The sequence below is a fragment of the Entelurus aequoreus genome, linkage group LG20 (genome assembly GCF_033978785.1).
Source record: "Entelurus aequoreus isolate RoL-2023_Sb linkage group LG20, RoL_Eaeq_v1.1, whole genome shotgun sequence".
Lineage (NCBI taxonomy): Eukaryota > Metazoa > Chordata > Actinopteri > Syngnathiformes > Syngnathidae > Entelurus > Entelurus aequoreus.
The window spans coordinates 35,779,766-35,801,851 of NC_084750.1; the positions used below are offsets into that span (position 1 = coordinate 35,779,766).

General features: G+C 39.7%; 2 protein-coding genes across 3 annotated transcripts in view; both read right to left on the minus strand.

The window, feature by feature from the left end:
• Positions 1 to 13,844, minus strand: part of tgfbr2b (transforming growth factor beta receptor 2b) — a 306,567-nt gene extending 292,723 nt beyond the window's left edge. The window contains exon 1 of the mRNA XM_062030024.1: positions 13,833 to 13,844. The gene's annotated coding sequence lies outside the window, so the exon portion shown is untranslated. The remainder of the gene's footprint in view (positions 1 to 13,832) is intronic.
• Positions 1 to 22,086, minus strand: part of rbms3 (RNA binding motif, single stranded interacting protein) — a 589,803-nt gene that overhangs the window by 124,339 nt on the left and 443,378 nt on the right. For both annotated transcript variants that reach the window (XM_062030027.1, XM_062030026.1), the window contains exon 9: positions 9,044 to 9,094. In XM_062030027.1, the coding sequence (XP_061886011.1) occupies positions 9,044 to 9,094 (51 nt within the window). The remainder of the gene's footprint in view (positions 1 to 9,043; positions 9,095 to 22,086) is intronic.

The following is a 22,086-nucleotide window of genomic DNA, read 5'->3' on the forward strand; positions in this document are numbered from 1 at the left end:
GCAGGGGGCCACTTGAGCCTGTGTGGGGGAGGGGACCTTACAGCTCAAGCTTTAGTTCTGAGGTAGGTTGTGTGTGTTTTTGCAAGGATCAACAGAATGAAGGGATCAACACTCTGACATTTATTGTTAAAAAAAATACAAAACAAAACATATTTACAAAGAATGAAAAAGCAACTGTTTTCCCAGTTTTGGTGTGGAGGGTTGTTGCAGAAGCAATTGTTATTTTTGTGTGCCAAAAATAGTTAAAAAAAAAAAATTTCCAAAGAAAAAAGCATATTTACAAAGAATGAAAAACCATGTCCATGTAAACGTGACTGACATACATTTGAGCAGTCACTCACAATCCTGGCACTGCCATTGCTCCTTTCGGCATTTCCCACATGTATAATTTTTCTGTCTACCTAGACAAACTGCCCCTAACAGCCTCATTACCATAACAAAATGAGTGATTAGTGTATTCGGGAAAAGCGTCGGGCCAAATGACCCCTCTCTGGGTCTTCTAGGTAGACAGAAAAATGCTGGGACTTCTAGTGTTAAAAGAGTTAGCTCCATCTTTTGACACTTCTTCCACTGCCGTCCTTGCACGCTACACCGCTACAACACGACGGGGAGAAGACGCTGTCGAAGGTGAGCCACGTAAATAAGACCGCCCACAAAACGGAGCGTCCTGAAGCGACTGTCAGAAAGCGGCTTGAAGATGATCTATAAAACATAATGTATGCAACATTTTGACCAAAGTACCACCATTACATGTTATGTAGACCACACGGAAATGTTTAAAATTAAAAAAAAATCATAACATGACTCCTTTATTGCGCCTTTTGTATGAAAAAAAGATCAAAAACATTGTCAGTGCGCCTTATAACCCGGTGCGCCCTATGGTCCAGAAAATACGGTAATTTACTATTGCTATCGCGCACTACTATTATTTTCATTGAAAACGTAATGTAAAATTCTATAACATGATTGCAAATAATTCAGAAAACGTTTCCCATTTGGCAATTCTATCCGATAACCACGCTCCCTCAGGTAATATACTTCCGGCGTTGTGACCTCTGTTTAATAAATGCTCTAAAACAGACCTGGGCAAATTAAGGCCCGGGGACCACATGCGGCCCGTTGAGCTTGTCAATCTGGCCCGCCGGACATTCCCAAATAAATGTTTTAGATGTTTAAGATGGAAAGTGTAGCTGCCATTATGATGTGCAGTGATGTTTTCTAATGACCGGAAGTCTTCAACTATACTAAGTCTTTCAATGCTTGGAATCTGCATCATATACTAGTTACTATGGTCATCTAATTAGTTACTATGGTCATCTAATTAGTTACTATGGTCACTATGAGATATCTCAGATTGTAGGTGGGTTTTTTTTCACTATGTTTGTTGCATTTTGGTTGTTTGTAAAATAAGTTGTCAGTATTCAGTGTTTTATCGTTCATAGTTAATATTGTAAATCCCACATTCTTTATTTTCATGCACATTCTGGGTGTCTCATTCAGTAAAAAAAATTTCAAATTCCATTCCGTTTTTTAAGGCGGTCTGTCATAAAGCTTTTAGCTTTCAATCATTTTTGTGAGGTTTTGTATTAGTGATCCTAAAAATAGATATACCGACTCCAGACACACTTTTTGTTTATATAAATCTGGCCCCCCGAGTAAAATAATTGCCCAGGCCTGCTCTAAAACCTATGTGTCAAGGTCAAGGCCTGCGGGCCAGATCCAGCCCGTGAATGAATTATCTGTGGCCCCCGGGATGATATTTGATTAGTATTAGAACCGGCCCGCAGGCCACAGCCGCCTGCTGCTGTTTTGCACACACCAATACTCCATCAGTGTTGGCGCTAGGAATAAAAAAAAAAAAAACTGGTAAATTTTTGGGGTCCCACTTTTTTGTAACCGTTTTAAAAACAAATCATAAATGTATGACATTCTATATTGTGTTTTGGAAAAAGGTTGCCATAAACGTTACTTAATTCATGGAGATAAACTTTACCACTGCTGGGATTTTTATTGTAATATTTTCAGAATGTGTTTGTTCTATTTTTGACAAAAGTAAGACACAGAAAACAATCTGAAGTTGTCTTTATTTTTTTTAGTTTTAATGCCATGATTTTAATAATGATTTTAATAGATTTTCCTCCATGCGGTTGAACCCTGCACTTTATACAAAGCCAATTCATCGATTTTTCAAAGTTCATTAGCTTAAATATGTCGCAGTGAATTTAGCCTTGTCACATCAGACCAATTAAATTGCAGAATTAGCCCTATGGTGGACCTATGCAATTGTTACCATTAAATGAAAAGCACACACACACACACACACAATAATTCAGTCAGCCATTTAGCCCGTTATGCACTCACCATCATGGAGAAGACACAATGAAATTCACGCGACATAGCCCAAAATTAGAAGACCATTGAAAAATGAAACAGGCGCCGCACAGAACCAAAATCCACCACCAGTAACGTGCCCCAAAAAGGCCTGGACCACCGCACGTAAAAGAAGACGACTTGGAGGAGGAGGACTAAGACGAGAAGAAGAAGAGTGAGGACCGCGCGCAATAACTTCTCTGGTAGACTACTCTATTATAGGCATTTTGTTGTTAAATTTGAGAATGAACAGAAGCGCCTGTATTAATATTTCCTGTTTCAATGTGTACACATGCGGCTTATTCTTTTTAAAAAACATTTTTTATTTAAACTTTATTCAACCAGGAACAAAATCCCACTGAGATTAAAAAACTATTTTTCAAGAGAGTCCTGGCCAAGAGGCAGCCAAGTTACACATAAAATGACAAATGCAATTACATCATTACATTAAAATGACACAATGGACATCAAGCAAAACAGTTACAGATAACTGAGGCAGCTTCAGATGCTCTCAATTTAGATTTAAAAGCATTTAAGGATAACAACTCAGTAATCTTCTAGTCTCTTTGTAGCATGTTCCAAGCACAAGGAGCTGCATAGACAAAAGCTTTTTCCCCCAGCTCAGTGCGAGCAAAAGGGACAGAGAGCAACAGCTGATCGTTGGATCTCATCGCATAACAGTCTGTACTTCTCGGTTTAATCAATGTACACATGTAAGAGGGCAATAGTCCCAGAAGAGCCTTGTAAATAAGAGCATACCAATGACACGGTCTCCGAGTGGACAGAGAAGGCCATCCCACCCGAGAGTACAAGGTGGTGGGTCACGGCTCTACAGTTTGTGATGAACCTCAAAAAAGAATGGTAAACAGAGTCGACCATCTGAAGACAGGAACTAGTAGCATTCATATAAAAACGGTCACCATAATCTAGCTCAGAAGAAAATGTGACACAGTCAAAGCACTTTTTTTACACCAAAAAAAACCCATTGCTAATTAAGTAATTAAGTTTTAATTTCTTCACCAGTTTATCAATAAAAGGTTGAACAATGAGGGAATCATCAATTAAAACACCAATGTATTTACAAACCCCGTTGTGTTAGATGTAAATATAAACGGAATACAATGATTTGCAAATCATTTTCAACCCATATTCAGTTGAATATGCTACAAAGACAACATATTGGATGTTCAAACTGATAAACATTTTTTTTATTGCAAATAATCATTAACTTTAGAATTTGATGCCAGCAACACGTGACAAAGAAGTTGAGAAAGGTGGCAATAAATACTGATAAAGTTGAGGAATGCTCACCAAACACTTATTTGGAACATCCCACAGGTGAACAGGCAAATTGGGAACAGGTGGGTGCCATGATTGGGTATAAAAGTAGATTCCATGAAATGCTCAGTCATTCACAAACAAGGATGGGGCGAGGGTCACCACTTTGTCAACAAATGCGTGAGCAAATTGTTGAACGGTTTAAGAAAAACCTTTCTCAACCAGCTATTGCAAGGAATTTAGGGATTTCACCATCTACGGTCCGTAATATCATCAAAGGGTTCAGAGAATCTGGAGAAATCACTGCACGTAAGCAGCTAAGCCCGTGACCTTCGATCCCTCAGGCTGTACTGCATCAACAAGCGACATCAGTGTGTAAAGGATATCACCACATGGGCTCAGGAACACTTCAGAAACCCACTGTCAGTAACTACTTTTGGTCGCTACATCTGTAAGTGCAAGTTAAAACTCTCCTATGCAAGGCGAAAACCGTTTATCAACAACACCCAGAAACGCCGTCGGCTTCGCTGGGCCTGAGCTCATCTAAGATGGACTGATACAAAGTGGAAAAGTGTTCTGTGGTCTGACGAGTCCACATTTCAAATTGTTTTTGGAAACTGTGGACATCGTGTCCTCCGGACCAAAGAGGAAAAGAACCATCCGGATTGTTATAGGCGCAAAGTTGAAAAGCCAGCATCTGTGATGGTATGGGGGTGTATTAGTGCCCAAGACATGGGTAATTTACACATCTGTGAAGGTGCCATTAATGCTGAAAGGTACATACAGGTTTTGGAGCAACATATGTTGCCATCCAAGCAACGTTACCATGGGCGCCCCTGCTTATTTCAGCAAGACAATGTCAAACCACGTATTACATCAACGTGGCTTCATAGTAAAAGAGTGCGGGTACTAGACTGGCCTGCCTGTAGTCCAGACATGTCTCCCATTGAAAATGTGTGGCGCATTATGAAGCCTAAAATACCACAACGGAGACCCCCGGACTGTTGAACAACTTAAGCTGTACATCAAGCAAGAATGGGAAAGAATTCCACCTGAGAAGCTTAAAAAATGTGTCGTTTCACGTTTACTGAGTGTTGTTAAAAGGAAAGGCCATGTAACACAGTGGTGAACATGCCCTTTCCCAACTACTTTGGCACGTGTTGCAGCCATGAAATTCTAAGTTAATTATTATTTTCCAAAAAAAAAACAAGTTTATGAGTTTGAACATCAAATATGTTGTCTTTGTAGTGCATTCAATTGAATATGGGTTGAAAAGGATTTGCAAATCATTGTTTTCCATTTATATTTACATCTAACACAATTTCCCAACTCATATGGAAACGGGGTTTGTATATTCATGCATCACTTCTATGGTATTCCCTTCAAGAGTGGACACTAACGGGGGAGTTTGAGGCACCTTCTTATGATTGGAAAACAACATACGTTTTTTCTTGTCAGCATTGAGAACCAGTTTTAGATAAATACGTGAATGCTGCACAGCAACAATGACTTTCTGTAGGGAATTAATCAAGAGATGATCCAAAACAATAAATAATTGTATCGTCAGCATAAAAATGCATATTAGCATCAGAGTAATTATAGGCTATTATATGTACAATTTGTCCAAGTGGATGCTACTTACATTTAGGTGCGCTCGAAAGCCCAGAAATGAGGGTAATCAAATACATCTTTCTTAAATAGAAATCTTTGCTTACTCTATACATCACAACACTGCAGTGAATTAATGCGCCTGGAATGATCCAAAGGCAAGAAAGTGCACATTGCAAAAAGTGTTTTCATATCGGAGATATATTATAATAACATATTTCCTAAATGAAAAATAAAAATGCCATTAAAATAAACGCCAGCAGACACCAAAACGCATCAATTGATTTAAGTCATCCAGCAGCTCTAAAATTGTAAAATGATATTGCTGAATAGATGTCTAATATTTTCATTTTTGTCAGTCCATACAAGCTGACAAGAATACGGAGGACGTAGCTTCAGCGCGATCGGCTCTTTTCTCACAGCCATTTGTGCGCAACTGCCAGTTTGCATGCGGACGTGCTAATCAAAGACGCAGAAAAGTTTTCACAGAACAGCTGTAGTCTTGATAAATCACACTGTGGTGCTAAATACCGTATTTTCTGGACTATTAGATGCCACTTTTTTTCAAAAGTTTTGAATTCTGTGGTTTATACAAAGGTGCGGCTAATCTATGGATTTTTCTCTGCTACCGGCTAAATTATGGAATGGATTTAGCAAAGAAATACAATAAATGTACTAAAATTATCCACTTTAGGAAACTGTTCAAACTAAACATGTTTACAATGTACAAGGAAGAAGAATATTGACAAAAATGTTGAACTTTATTAAAAAAGGAGAAAATATTATTCATCTCATAAATGATGAATAAAGACATAAATTACTTTTCTGTGTTGTTCGTTTATTGGTTTTACTGCCGTTTTACAGGCACCGTTTAGAAACAATTAAGGTATGTAAATAAACACTTGCACATTTTTTCTGTGTAAATATTGTACCGGTATAGATCTGAGGCTTATAGTCTGGTAAGACTTAAACGTTGTTTTCTTCTAACATTTAGTGGGTACAGCTTATATACCAGTGCGGCTTATAGTCCGGAAAATACGGCAGTTATATTTTCATTTGAGTACCGGTATCGATTTAAATGTGAAAGGTATCCATCCCTATTTGTCAGAGATGTTTTGTAATGTTATTCTGTGATATTTGCACCTAAAGAAATGCTGTTGAGGAATATGTGCAAATTATTTTCTAACATGTTCTAGTCGAGTCCTCAATTACAAAATGATTAGCAGGCTGATTATTACATTTGATTAATTAATAGGGAACGTTCAAACATTGCCATGCAGAAATATGTAGACTGTTAAAGGCCTACTGAAACCCACTACTACCGACCACGCAGTCTGATAGTTTATATATCAATGATGAAATCTTAACATTGCAACACATGCCAATACGGCCGGGTTAGATTAGTAAAGTGCAATTTTAAATTTCCCGCGAAATATCCTGCTGAAAACGTCTCGGTATGATGACGTTTGCGTGTGACGTCACGGATTGTAGCGGACATTTTGGGACACCATTGTGGCCAGCTATTAAGTCGTCTGTTTTCATCGCAAAATTCCACAGTATTCTGGACATCTGTGTTGGTGAATCTTTTGCAATTTGTTTAATGAACAATGGAGATAGCAAAAAAGAAAGCTGTAGGTGGGAAGCGGTGTATTAGCGGCCGGCTGCAGCAACTCAAACACATAGCCGGTGTTTCATTGTTTACATTCCCGAACGATGACAGTCACCATTGGCCTGGGACAAGCTTTACCATTGGCCTGGGACAACAGAGACTCTTACCAGGAGGACTTTGAGTTGGATACGCATGCTTGTGGAGATGGGACAACAGACACTCTTACCAGGAGAACTTTGAGTTGGATACGCGGTACCGTGACTACGCAGGTGCGGCTTCCAAACATTTGATCGCTTGCCCGTACGTGCGTGCCGCTATGTGCATGTCACGTACGTAACTTTGGGGAAATATATGTGCTGTATGAACTTTGCGGAGGTGAACGGTACTTTGGGCTGTGGGATTGAGTGTGTTGTGCGGGTGTTTGATTTGTATTGGTGGGTTGTATGGACGGGAGGGGGGAGGTGTTTGTTATGCGGGATTAATTTGGGGCATATTAAATATAAGCCTGGTTGTGTTGTGGCTAATAGAGTATATATATGTCTTGTGTTTATTTACTGTTTTAGTCATTCCCAGCTGAATATCAGGTCCCACTCGCCTCTCACAGCATCTTCCCTATCTGAATCGCTTCCACTGCCCTCTAGTCCTTCACTCTCACTTTCCTCATCCACAAATCTTTCATCCTCGCTCAAACTAAGGGGAAATCGTCGCTTTCTCGGTCCGAATCGCTCTCGCTGCTTGTGGCCATGATTGTAAACAATGTGCAGATGTGAGTAACTCCACAACCTGTGACGTCACGCTACTTCCGGTACAGGCAAGGCTTTTTTATCAGCGACCAAAAGTTGCGAACTTTATCGTTGATGTTCTCTACTAAATCCTTTCAGCAAAAATATGGCAATATCGCGAAATGATCAAGTATGACACATAGAATGGATCTGCTATCCCCGTTTAAATAAGAAAATCTCATTTCAGTAGGCCTTTAACTTGTACAACATATAATGTACAGAATATCAGAAGCATTTATTCAGGCAGAAATATCACATATTACAGCTGGGATAGGCTCCAGCCCCCCCGCGACTCCAACAGACTTTAGAAAATAGATGGATGGATATTACCAAACATCTTCGACAATCAAAGCATGATCATAGCAATCCACATTTTGTGTTATTTATGCCTGGAAATGTTCTTTAAACATGGAAGTGTAAATCCTCCTCTGAATGCAAGTGCTCCTAAAGCAGGAATACAAATGCTGTATTTATACACCGACACTCAGTAGGCATGTTTTTAAATTATGTTTGTCCTTTTTGTGACGAGCCGTTTAAAAAGCATAGTGTTTAAAACACATTTTATTAAAGCAAATTAATTGTCCATTCATAGTGTTAAAACTTGAAAATGATCTGTGTAGGGCACACCTATTAATATTATGTATATCTGCGATTATCACGATCCATTTTGAGTTAACTATGAACAATACAATTAATCGCGATTAAATATTTGAATCATTTGACAGCCCTAGTTTCAATACATGCAAACCTTTAAGATCGGGCCCCTAAACGTCAGTGCAGTCTTAGTTTAGTATTCTTCTTCGGTCAATGGTCAACAAAATAAACAAACAGTGGTGCATTCATAGATTGAAAAAGAAAAGTTGCAGACTGAAAGGGTTTAGGCTGAAGTTGAACACTTATTGCGCCTAACCCTATCCAGTCCAAAGGCGCATTTGGAGTCCGAAGAACAGAAACTAGGTGGATGACTCTCGTTACTAGCTAGCTAGGGGTTAGCCAAGGCAAAATGAACACAAAGTTAACAGACAAGTCTAGCGGCAATGAGTTTTGACAGGTAGGTGATCATAAATGTTGGCTTCAATTGGCTTAGCATGCGACAAGTTGTTGCAAGGCTTTTGGCATCGGAAACTATTTGCATTTTACCGATGTTTTTCGATGATCACTGAAATACGGGACGATGTGCGTCTCTCTTCAGCTCAATATGGGACGCATATTTTTGTTTTTATACGAGGGACTATTCCGGGAAATAATTCAAGGCACAGTTAGCAACCCTAAGACCAGTCCAGGATCTATTGAATCAGGATGAGCAGGAGAGAAAATGAATGCATTGCTGTAAACCCTTTTATCAGCGTACACACCATATAATAGCCAGCTAGGGTTTAAAAGGTAGAGTACTTACTGTAGGTTGCATAACATATTGTTGATGAGGCATCCATGATGTGCTCTGGACCTAGTAGAAAAAAACGAAAACAAGGTCAAATCACGGCATAATCCCTGCTAAATAATTTCCATTCACAAATAATAGATTTGGTCTATAATGCCAAAAAGACTCAACTTCCCATGGTGCAATTAACCATTGATGCAATGGATTTCTAACGAGGGTGATTCAATCTTAACGAATGTTGTGTTGGCAAAGCCTCCCTCCAATGTATCCTAGAATCTTATGCACCACAATAGACCGTTCTTGCTTTGGCATGTCCCCACTCTTCGAGGATAACATACTTGGCATCCTGCACCATCCTCTCAGACTACAACTTTCCTATTCAACCCATGTGTAATGTTCATATTGTTGTTACTCAGCCAGCGTTTGTGGGTCTGATGGACCCGTTGCATTTTGTGGCTTTAAATGCCTCACAATCAAACAATTTTATGTTAAAATACTGAACAGATGTTTATTGGAATAAGGCAAACATCTGTTTGGTATTTTAACATAAAAGTGTTTAATTGTGAGGCATTAAAAGCCACAAAATGCAACGAGTCCATCAGACCCACAAACGCTGGCTGAGTAACAACAATATGAACGTTGCACGGAAAATTTCTCTGCCAGTTTCTGCATCCCACAGGGATTCTTCTTTTGTGTTTCTGCACCTGCGGTTCCCACACAAGGTTGCAACATTGTTTGTCAACACTGTCTGCTCTCATTTTCTCGCATATTTGACCCTCTGATGTTCTGTGTACCTACACTCTGTCCTCCTCCTGTCTAGGCCTGCTGTGTGTGTGTGCGTGTGTGTGTGTGTGTGTGGTACACAGAATACATCAATTTCCACACTTCTATTAGCCCCGGGTCCAGTGGACCCGGACATCTTATATGTAATAGAAATGTGAAGGGGGGGTGTATGGTGTGTGCTCATTAAATATGTATTCTGATATATGTTCTTCACAGAAAATGAGCCAAAGTCAGTGAGTTTCAGTTTGAAAAATTAATTGATTGTATCATTTTTCTTTTAATAAAAAATGAAAACGGGTCCCACAGACCCGAACACCACACAAGGGTTAAGTCTGTGAGCGTGAACTAATGAAACCTGCTCGGACGAGAGGCAAAACTGTTAGGAACTCGCATGGCTGCAGTTTTAGTGACCCCAGGATGCAGAAACCAGGAGAACAGGTAGGTATGATGGGTTTTAATTTACTCAAAACAGAAAGTGAAGCAGTCGTGCATAACAGGTCCAAAACCAAATCAATCTTCGAGCACTGAGGAGTGCTCGAGACAGGTATAAATAGAAACATGCTGATTGGCAGCCGGTATGGACCGGCTGCCAATCAACAGCAGGTGAGGGAAGAACCACATTGCTCAGCGGTACAAACAGGAAATGGAAACTGATGCGAGGTAAATACAAAACAAGGAAACAAACAGAAATGAATTGACAGATCGTCACAAAAAACGTCTTTAAAAAACAATCCAAACAGTCCAGTTCGGATTGATTCAATGCTCTGAGACTACAATGATCTGGATCAATCAATCAAAGTTTATTTATATAGCTCTTAATCACAAACGTCTCAAAGGGCTGAATTGAATTAGATGAATTAGAATATTCACAGGACTACCTCATTTTATGAACAGTACTGTGCCTAGACTCCATTAATTTGATCATGTTTTTATTATGATAATGGATTCCAAATTAATGGTGCTGGTTGTCTCAGAGGACAGACAATTTGGACTCCATAAATTCTATGATTTACCTTTCAAAGGTAAGCCAAGCAACATGCGTTGTCACCAACATGGCGAAGGCTGACAGTCAAAATGATTGTGAGGAGTCGAGGAACAAATCAAGCTTTTAGATTTGACAGCTTGTAGCAGACAAACGCACAGGCTGGCTGCTGATCCCGCTATAATGATTTGATTAAACAGAGACAAACTCGGAATAATCTGCGTTAAGAGCAATAAATCCTCTGAGCCAACCCAAACTCAGGAATTGGGCGCGCATTTAAACAAACACGATGCACTATGAAATTAAGCCATATCTATTTGTTTATACAGGCAATGTTTGCATTCTCCAGCTGAAGCAAAGACACACAATGAAAGAGTTTGTCCTAAAATTGCAATCTGATGAAAGTAATACCTCCTGAGAATGAAACGATTACATAGTGAAATGAGTTGCATAAATATTAGAGTAATAGAATCAAACAATACAGCCCAGACATTATATGACAAATACTACTGAAAAGAATAAATACTATGTATGTCCTGATTAACGATCCTGATTCGATTCAGATTTGATCCGATTTTGAGTCCCGATCCCATGCTCTGACAGTAGATTATAGAAGTGAAAATATTTTACAGCAAATAACTAAAGTGAACACAATAACACATTTTTTTAAAAGCTTACCTTACAAAAATGTGGAAATTGCTAGTATTGTTGTAAATCATAGGATACGTTTAATTAGTGGTATTGAAAGCTACATACATTTTTTTTAACAAAATAAAAGTGGCTATTTTCTAATAACTAAACAAAACAAAACTACTATTGGCTTCCATTGATATCATTTGGGTTTTGCACTCAAAGTCTTCCTGTATGCAGAGACTTACTTCCTGAGTTTGTAAGCAGCAACAAAAACGACCAAACACATGATTTTGTAATAATAACAAGAAAAACAAAAGGATCGATCACATCACTTTAATATTGTCACAGAGAGCCCTCTGCATCAGGCGTTATCGGCCCTGCTGTGACAGTTTCCTGGTGACTTCGTGGTGCAGATGGCTCATGTGATAGTTTTTACTCACCTGGCTCCTCTGTACTCAGCCATGCATTTATTTGTTTGTGTGTGTTTGTCATCGGGGTATTGTTTTTATGTCTGTAAAGCACTTTGTGTTGCATTTCTTTTAAGTTTGAAAAGCACTTTTTAAATGAAGTCAGACTGATTGATTGGTATACTGATATTATACTATGTATCAATAGTGTTGACATCTGGATTGATCATCCCTAGGTTCTCCCCTACTTTGAAGTATGCTTAGCCATTACTTTTCCTCTTGTCCTCCAGCTAAAATAATACTTGGAAAACATATATATTTTCTGCCATGGTGGTGAGAATTAGTACTTTAAAAGTGGCTTTGCATTGTGGATAGATGACGCGTTCTTTGCAGTTTGCTCTCAAATTCGAACCGAGGTTTTGGTAAGACACGTACGCTCCTGGAATTCTTGCAACTCCTTCATGTGTGTAATAGGGTTGTCCCAATACCAATATTCTGGTACCGGTACCGGTACCAAAATGTACTTCGATACTTTTTTAAATAAGGGAAACCACAAAAAATTGACATTATTGGCTTTATTTTAACAAAGAAAATTACGGTACATTAAACATATGTTTCTTATTGCAATCGAAGAACAATTTTGTCCTTAAATAAAATAGTGAACATACGAGACAACTTGTCTTTTAGTTGTAAGTAAGCAAAAAAGGCTCCTAATTTGTCTGCAGTAACATATTGTGTCATTTATCATTCTATTTTTGTCAAAATTATGAGGGACAAGCTGTAAAAAAGGATTATTAATCTACTTGCTCATTTACATCTGGTTGTTTTCCATTACAATATGTTCTACCTACACTTCTATTAAAATGTAATGATCACTTATTCTTCTGTTTTTTGATACTTTACATTAGTTTTGGATGATACCACACAATTAGGTATCGATCCGATACCAAGTCATTACAGGATTATACATTGGTCATATTCAAAGTCCTCATGTGTCCAGGGACATATTTCCTGAGTTTATAAACATAATATGTAAGTAGAAAATATTTTGTGACGATAAAAAATATCAGAATCAGAATCAGAATAGTTTTATTGCCATTGTTTGAGAACGGGTTCACAAACTAGGAATTTTTCTTGGTGCAAACGTGCGACATAAAACACATAACACATATTTGGTAATAAAAAGAGCTGTGACTGAGCTATCAGATAGACTTAGAATGAATTCAAGGAATTCAAGGAGCTACTGTTAGGAGTTATTGTTCATTTGCCTGATGGCCGAGGGGAAAAAACTGTTCAGGTGGCGGGAGGTGTGGGTCTGGATGGAGCGTAGTCTCCTGCCTGAGGGGAGAGGGGAGAATAGTGTGTGTCCAGGGTGAGAAGAGTCAGCTGTGATCCGACCCACACGCCTCCTGGTCCTGGAGGAGAACAAGTCCTGGAGGGATGGGAGCTTGCAGCCAATCACCTTCTCAGCAGCACGTACGATGCGCTGCAGTCTATGCTTATCCTGGACTGTGGCGCCGGGGAACCACACTGTGATGGAGGAGATCAGGATGGACTATGATGGCTGAGTAAAACTGCACCAGCATCTCGGTCGGCACCTTAAGTTTCCTCAGCTGCCGCAGGAAGTACATCCTCTGCTGGGCCTTCTTGATGAGGGAGCTGATGGTCAGCTCCCACTTGAGGTCCTGGGTGATGGTGGTGCCCAAGAAACGGAAGGAGTCCACACTGGGGACGGGGGTGGGAGAGTCAATCAGGGTGAGGGGTGATGGTGGGGCTGTGACTTTCCTGAAGTCCATGATCATCTCCACTGTTTTCTGGGCGTTCAGCTCCAGGTTGTTGAGGCTGCACCAGGGCGTCAGCCGGTCCACCTCTCTCCTGTAGGCGGACTCATCGCCATTCGAGATGAGCCCGATGAGGGTGGTGTCATCCGCAAACTTGAGCAGTTTTACGGATTGGTGACTGGAGGTGCAGCAGTTTGTATACAGGGAGAAGAGCCAGGGGGAGAGTAAACAGCCCTGAGGAGTACCAGTGTTTGTGGTTCGACTGTCCGAGACAATCTCCCCCAGCCGTACGATGTAATCATAGTAGTATCGACTAGATACGTTATTGTACTTGGTATCATTACAGTGGATGTCAGGTGTAGATCCACCCATGGCATTTGTTTACATTCAGGGGTGCTAGCTTGCCTCGTCCTGCAGGGATGATACTTGTTAGAAACTTACTTTATTTGTCGCCATGGAGGTGAGGATTAGTGATTTAGAAGTAGCTAAAACACTGCAGACTGCGGATGGACCTTAGCCGCTAGCTAGCCATGTCTTAAAGCACCTCTTCCTGAGGGCGTTTCAGTGTTATAGCTTCTCCTTTATCTTTAGTTTTTAAGCCAAAATGCGTCCGTTCTCCCTTTTCTGTCTACACGCCGTGTCTGCTTGTAAGTATTCTGTGATTGCGCGCTGCCGAACATGCTCCTCTGCTCGCAAAACCAGCAATGTCATGACGTGACGACGCGCCATCGTCCCCGGGAACCGGTACTTTTCAAACAGAGTATAGTGCCGTTTTTGATTCATTAGTACCGCGATACTATACCAGTACCGGTATACCGTACAACCCTAGTGTGTTACACGCAATCCGGAAATGTACTTGTCTCTCTGAGCTTCTTTGGCGCTTTATCGACAGAATGGATTACGGTATTTTTCGGACTATAAATCACAGTTTTTTTCATAGTTTGGCCGGGGGTGCGACTTATACTCAGGAGCGACTTATGTGTGAAATTACTAACACATTACCGTAAAATATCAAATTATATTATTTAGCTCATTCACGTAAAAGACTAGACGTATAAGATTTCATGGGATTTAGCGATTAGGAGTGACAGATTGTTTGGTAAACGTATAGCATGTTCTATATGTTATAGTTATTTGAATGACTCTTACCATAATATGTTACGTTAACATACCAGGCACGTTCTCAGTTGGTTATTTATGCCTCATATAACGTACACTTATTCAGCCTGTTGTTCACTATTCTTTATTTATTTTATATTGCCTTTCAAATATCTATTCTTGGTGTTGGGTTTTAACAAATACATTTCCCCAAAAAATGCGACTTATATTCCAGTGCGACTTATATATGTTTTTTTCCTTCTTTATTATGCATTTTCGGCAGGTGCGACTTATACTCCGGTGCGACTTATACGCCGAAAATTACGGTAATCACAATTATCCGCATTGTTAGCTGTCTCATACTAGCAGTTTTTCACCATTTACAACGCACATATAAGGGGAAGACATGCATGTTCTTGTTTAACATAAAGATTCTGGATGATGGGCCGAATACCCAAAAAGTGCAGTTTACCTTTAAGTCTCTGGCCAAAGTGACGCGTAAATATGCAAGCAATGGGTAGTTTGTGTTTCACATACGTCGACAACCCCTTATGTCGACGTGAGTCAGCCTGTCTGATGGGTGTCGACTTAAACTGGTTCCACTGAATTATGCATCACGAAGAAAACCATACACTGCAAAAAGTCAGTGTTCAAAAACAAGAAAAAAAATACAAAATTTAAGTGTATTTTACTCGAACTAAGCAAAATTATCTGCCAATAGAACAAGAAAATTCGGCTTGTCAAAACTTTCCAAAACAAGTAAAATTAGCTAACAAAAATACCTTAAAATAAGTATATTCTCACTAATAACAAGTGCACTTTTCTTGGTAGAAAAAAAAAAAATAGACCTTTTTGCTCAATATGTTGAAAAATATTCTTAAATAAGTAAATGCTAGTGCCATTATCTTGACATAATGATATGCGCTCGGCATCATGATTTTTTTTCATGCTTGAAGTAAGAAATTATTACTTTAAAAAAGAAGTTTTATACTTGTGAGTGTTGATGACACAACTTTGCATCAGTTGATATTCTAGTTTCAAGCATGTTTTACTCAATATAGGTCATAACATCTCAGCAACAAGCTGTAATATTTTACTGAGATCATTTAGGACCAAAACCCTTAAAACAAGTAAAACACTAACATAAAATCTGCTTAGTGAGAAGAATTATCTTATCAGACAGAAAATAAGCAAATATCACCCTTACTTGAAATATTTAATCTTACTTAGATTTCAGTTTTTGCAGTGTACACAAAGCAGGCATGCAAGCAGGGATGTCATTGTTCTCATTCCTCATCCATGTTCTGGTTCTGGATGCGTTTTAATCGGGTAAGTCGCAAAACGGGCGCGGTAACCTTCAGCGACACGATTCCTGACGCCACCCAAATGCTCCCTTCTCTCCATCCGTCCCTCCCTTTGTTCTACCTATCCTTCATCCCCGTCTGTGTGTTGCGTCCAGCCTGGCTTGTGTCTGCATACCAAGTAGCACTAATGCTAAGCGATGGTGTCGTGACTGGAGACGGCAGAGTGGGGAACGCCGCTCCACATGTTCAGAGTCCGTGATGATTGTTGTGCGAGATGTGGGCGGACAGAAAACTGAACTCTCCTGACATCACACACGATTTTCACTTTCCCAGTTTGGTTCTGTTTCATTCACGGGCGCCGATCCCGTGGGTGCTTCGGGGCCACGAAGTACCCACGTGGGATTGATGGCAACTTTCAATCTTTAAAATAATTTTAGAAAATTCTATCTCGTTGTTGGTCATTTTGTGGCGTGTTTGATCCGCTTTGCAGTATAAAAAAGTCATAAATCATATAGTCTATCATTAACAATGCCTAACCAAAATTTCATTGTGCCCGATAATGAACTAATGACACAATCATCTTGACTTTGACCTCACAGCACATAAGTGAATGAAGGCATACTTACTCATCAGCCATACATGTCACACTAAGGGTGGCAGTTTGAACAATGCCAACACTGTCATAAACATGTGCCATACAGTGAAACCACACTAAACAACAACGACAACATAAACACTACAGAACAAATTCCCAGAATTCCCTGCAGCACCAACTCTTCCGGGACGCTACAATATAAACAAACGCCATTGGTGGATCTACACCTAACATCCACTGTGATAATACCACGTACAATAGCGTATCTAGTTGATACCACTATGATTACATCGATATTTTTTAACATCACAACATTTTCTTTCGTTTTTTTTAAATTTATATTATAAACTCAGGAAATATGTCCCTGGACACATGAGGACTTTGAATATGACCAATGTATGATTCTGTAACTACTTGGTATCGGATTGATACCCAAATTTGTGGTATCGTCTAAAACAGTGGTTCTTAACATGGGTTCCATCGAACCCTAGGGGTTCGGTGAGTCGGCCTCAGGGGTTCGGCGGAGGTCAAGACACACCCGACTCATCGTGTAAATAAAAACTTCTCCCTATCGGCGTATTATGGATGCCCCCAAACAATGTTCCCTCTAATTTTCCATATGCGTGAGCAAACCTAAAAATTCTTGAGCATTCAGTGCACTGTGGCCACACCAGTAGCACACCTGTCCCAAACCTGACTAAATAACAAGTTACATGTTTTATTATTAGAATCAAATAACAGCGGTCATTTGCTTGAGATTTTTTTCTAATATACCGGTAAGTGTTTTGGCCCACTTACAATGACAATAACAAAAAATATTGTTTTTCATGAGCTGTGTACCAGTATTATATATCTGGGTGGAAAACGAAGAAAAAGGAACGTATTTTGTTGTGAAAATGACATGAGAGTGACACTTTCCAAGGCGAAGCCGCGCATTTCTGAACTGGCCTCTCACAGGCAACAACAGAAGTCACACTGATTTGCGGGTGTGTCATTTGTTGTGAGTTCATGCACTGTGTGGGTTTCGGTCTTTGAACAAGGTGGTGTTCATGCACGGTTCATTTTGTGCACCAGTAAAAAAAAAACATACAACTTTGTCTTGAATTTGAAAAAAAACCTAAACATTGTATTTTTCACGGTGAATGCGCATAAGAAACTGGTGGGGTTCGGTACCTCCAACAAGGTTAAGAACCACTGATCTAAAACTAATGTAAAGTATCAAACAACAGAAGAATAAGTGATTATTAAATTTTTTAACAGAAGTGTAGATAGGACATGTTGAAACTGAAAGCAAGCAGATATTAACAGTAAATGAACAAGTAGATTAATAATTCAATTTTCTACCACTTGTCTTAAATAATTTTGACAAAATAATAGAAGAAAAATGACACAATATGTTACTGCGTCCGTTAGCAGACAAATTAGGAGCCTTTGTTTGTTTACTTATAAGTAAAAAAAAGTTGAGAAAACGCACATTTTTAAGGCAACATGATGCAACAAGATTTTTGTGTTTTCTCAACTTTTGACTACTATCTCAACTAAGATTTACAAGTTGAGATAAGAGTTATGTCATATGTCACATATGTCATGTCATATGTCACATAACTCTTATCTCAACTTGTAAATCTTAGTTAAGTCAACAATAGTAGTCAAAAGTTGAGAAAACGCAAAAATCTTGTTGCATCATGTCGCCTTAAAAATTTGCGTTTTCTCAACTTTTTTTTTTTTTTTTACAGTGTAAAAGACAAGTTGTCTTTTTTGAAAAATCTATCTTGTTGTAATTAATTTTGTGGCGAGTTTGGTCTGTTTTACAAAAGAATAAAGCCACAAATCATATGGAATATTAACTTGTGATCATATGTGATATTAACTTGTGATCATATGTGATATTAAAGGCCTACTGAAATTATTATTTTTTATTTAAACGGGGATAGCAGATCCATTCTATGTGTCATACTTGATCATTTCGCGATATTGCCATATTTTTGCTGAAAGGATTTAGTATAGAACAACGACGATAAAGTTCGCAACTTTTAGTCGCTGATAAAAAAAAAGCCTTGCCTATACCAGAAGTAGCGTGACGTCACAGGAGGAAGGATTCCTCACAATTCCCCGTTGTTTACAATGGAGCGAGAGAGATTCGGACCGAGAAAGCGACGATTACCCCATTAATTTGAGCGAGGATGAAAGATTTGTGGATGAGGTACGTTAGAGTGAAGGACTAGAGTGTAGTGCAGGGTGTATCTTTTTTCGCGCTGACCGTAACTTAGGTACAAGGTCTCATTGGATTCCACACACTCTACTTTTTCTATTGTGGATCACGGATTTGTATTTTAAACCACCTCGGATACTATATCCTCTTGAAAATGAGAGTCGAGAACGCGAAATGGACATTCACAGTGACTTTTATCTCCACGACAATACATCGTTGACGCACTTTAGCTACGGAGCTAACGTGATAGCATCGGGCTCAAATGCAGATAGAAACAAAATTTAAAAAAACCCTGACTGGAAGGATAGACAGAAGATCAATAATACTATTAAACCATGGACATGTAACTACACGGTTAATGCTTTCCAGCTTGGCGAAGCTTAACAATTCTGTTGCTAACGACGCCATTGAAGCTAACTTAGCAACGGGACCTCACAGAGCTATGATAAAAACATTAGCGCTCCACCTACGCCAGCCAGCCCTCATCTGCTCATCAACACCCGTGCTCACCTGCGTTCCAGCGATCGACGGAAGGACCGATCATCCATGCGGTCGGCGGCTAGCGTCGGATAGCGCGTCTGCTATATAAGTCAAAGTCCTCCTGGTTGTGTTGCTACAGCCAGCCGCTAATACACCGATCCCACCTACAACTTGGTTAGAGTGTCCGCCCTGAGATCGGTAGGTTGGAGTTCAAATCCCAGCCGAGTCATACCAAAGACTATAAAAATGGGACCCATAACCTCCCTGCTTGGCACTCAGCAACAAAGGGTTGGAGTTGGCGGTTAAATCACCAAAATGATTCCCGGGCGCGGCGCCGCTGCTGCCCACTGCTCCCCAAGGGGATGGGACAAATGCAGAGGACAAATTTCGCCACATCTAGTGTGTGTGTGACAATCATTGGTACTTTAATCTTTAATCTTTAACGTTCTTCTTTGCAGTCTTCATTGTTCATTAAACAAATTGCAAAAGATTCACCAACACAGATGTCCAGAATACTGTGGAATTTTGACATGAAAACAGAGCTTTTTTGTATTGGATTCAATGGTGTCCGAATACTTCCGTTTAACTATTGACGTCACGGGCACACGTCATCATATATAGACGTTTTCAACCGGAAGTTTAGCAGGGAATTTAAAATTGCACTTTATAAGTTAACCCGGCCGTATTGGCATGTGTTGCAATGTTAAGATTTCATCATTGATATATAAACTATCAGACTGCGTGGTCGGTGGTAGTGGGTTTCAGTAGGCCTTGGCCTTGGCCTACTGAAACCCACTACCACCGACCACGCAGTCTGATAGTTTATATATCAATGATGAAATCTTAACATTGCAACACATGCCAATACGGCCGGGTTAACTTATAAAATGCAATTTTAAAATTCCCGCCACACATCCGGTTGAAAAACTCCTTTGGATATGATTTATGCGCGTGACGTCACAAAAGCAACGGAAGTGGTTGGACCCCATCGGACCCGATAGAAAAGCCTCTTGTTTTCTTCGACAAAATTCCACAGTATTCTGGACATCTGTGTTGGTGAATCTTTTGCAATTTGTTTAATGAACAATGGAGGCTGCAAAGAAGAACGTTGTAGGTGGGATCGATCGGTGTATTAGCGGCTAAGTACAATACTTACAGCAACACAACAAGGACTACTTACTACGCCTAGCCGATGCTTGCCGCCAAACCCACGGATGAAGTCCTTCGTTGCGCCGTTGATCGCTGGAACGCAGGTGAGCACGGCTGTTGATGGGAAGATGAGGGCTGGCTGGCGTAGGTGGAGCGCTAATGTTTTATCATAGTTCTGTGAGGTCCGGTTGCTAAGTTGCTAAATTAGCCTTAGCGTCGTTAGCAACAGCATTTTTAAGCCTTACCAGGCTGAGAATTTTTAACCGTGTAGTTACATGTACATGGTTTAATAGCATTGTTGGTCTTCTGTCTATCCTTCCAGTCAGGGGTTTATTTATTTTGTTTCTATCTTCATTTGAGAACGATGCTATCACGCTAGCTCAGTAGCTAAGTGTGTCACCGATGTATTGTCTTGGAGATAAAAGTCACTTTAAATGTCCATTTCGCGTGCTCGACTCTCATTTTCAAGAGGATATAGTATCCGAGGTGGTTTAAAATACAAATCCGTGATCCACATTAGAAAAAGGAGAGAGTACATAGTTCTGTGAGGTCCGGTTGCTAAGTTGCTAAATTAGCCTTAGCGTCGTTAGCAACAGCATAGTTAAGCCTTACCAGGCTGAGAATTTTTAACCGTGTAGTTACATGTACATGGTTTAATAGCATTGTTGGTCTTCTGTCTATCCTTCCAGTCAGGGGTTTATTTATTTTGTTTCTATCTTCATTTGAGAACGATGCTATCACGCTAGCTCAGTAGCTAAGTGTGTCACCGATGTATTGTTTTGGAGATAAAAGTCACTTTAAATGTCCATTTCGCGTGCTCGACTCTCATTTTCAAGAGGATATAGTATACGAGGTGGTATAAAAATACAAATCCGTGATCCACATTAGAAAAAGGAGAGAGTACATAGTTCTGTGAGGTCCGGTTGCTAAGTTGCTAAATTAGCCTTAGCGTCGTTAGCAACAGCATAGTTAAGCCTTACCAGGCTGAGAATATTTAACCGTGTAGTTACATGTACATGGTTTAATAGCATTGTTGGTCTTCTGTCTATCCTTCCAGTCAGGGGTTTATTTATTTTGTTTCTATCTTCATTTGAGAACGATGCTATCACGCTAGCTCAGTAGCTAAGTGTGTCACCGATGTATTGTCTTGGAGATAAAAGTCACTTTAAATGTCCATTTCGCGTGCTCGACTCTCATTTTCAAGAGGATATAGTATCCGAGGTGGTTTAAAATACAAATCCGTGATCCACATTAGAAAAAGGAGAGAGTACATAGTTCTGTGAGGTCCGGTTGCTAAGTTGCTAAATTAGCCTTAGCGTCGTTAGCAACAGCATTTTTAAGCCTTACCAGGCTGATAATTTTTAACCGTGTAGTTACATGTACATGGTTTAATAGCATTGTTGGTCTTCTGTTTATCCTTCCAGTCAGGGGTTTATTTATTTTGTTTCTATCTTCATTTGAGAACGATGCTATCACGCTAGCTCAGTAGCTAAGTGTGTCACCGATGTATTGTCTTGGAGATAAGTCACTTTAAATGTCCATTTCGCGTGCTCGACTCTCATTTTCAAGAGGATATAGTATCCGAGGTGGTTTAAAATACAAATCCGTGATCCACAATAGAAAAAGGAGAGAGT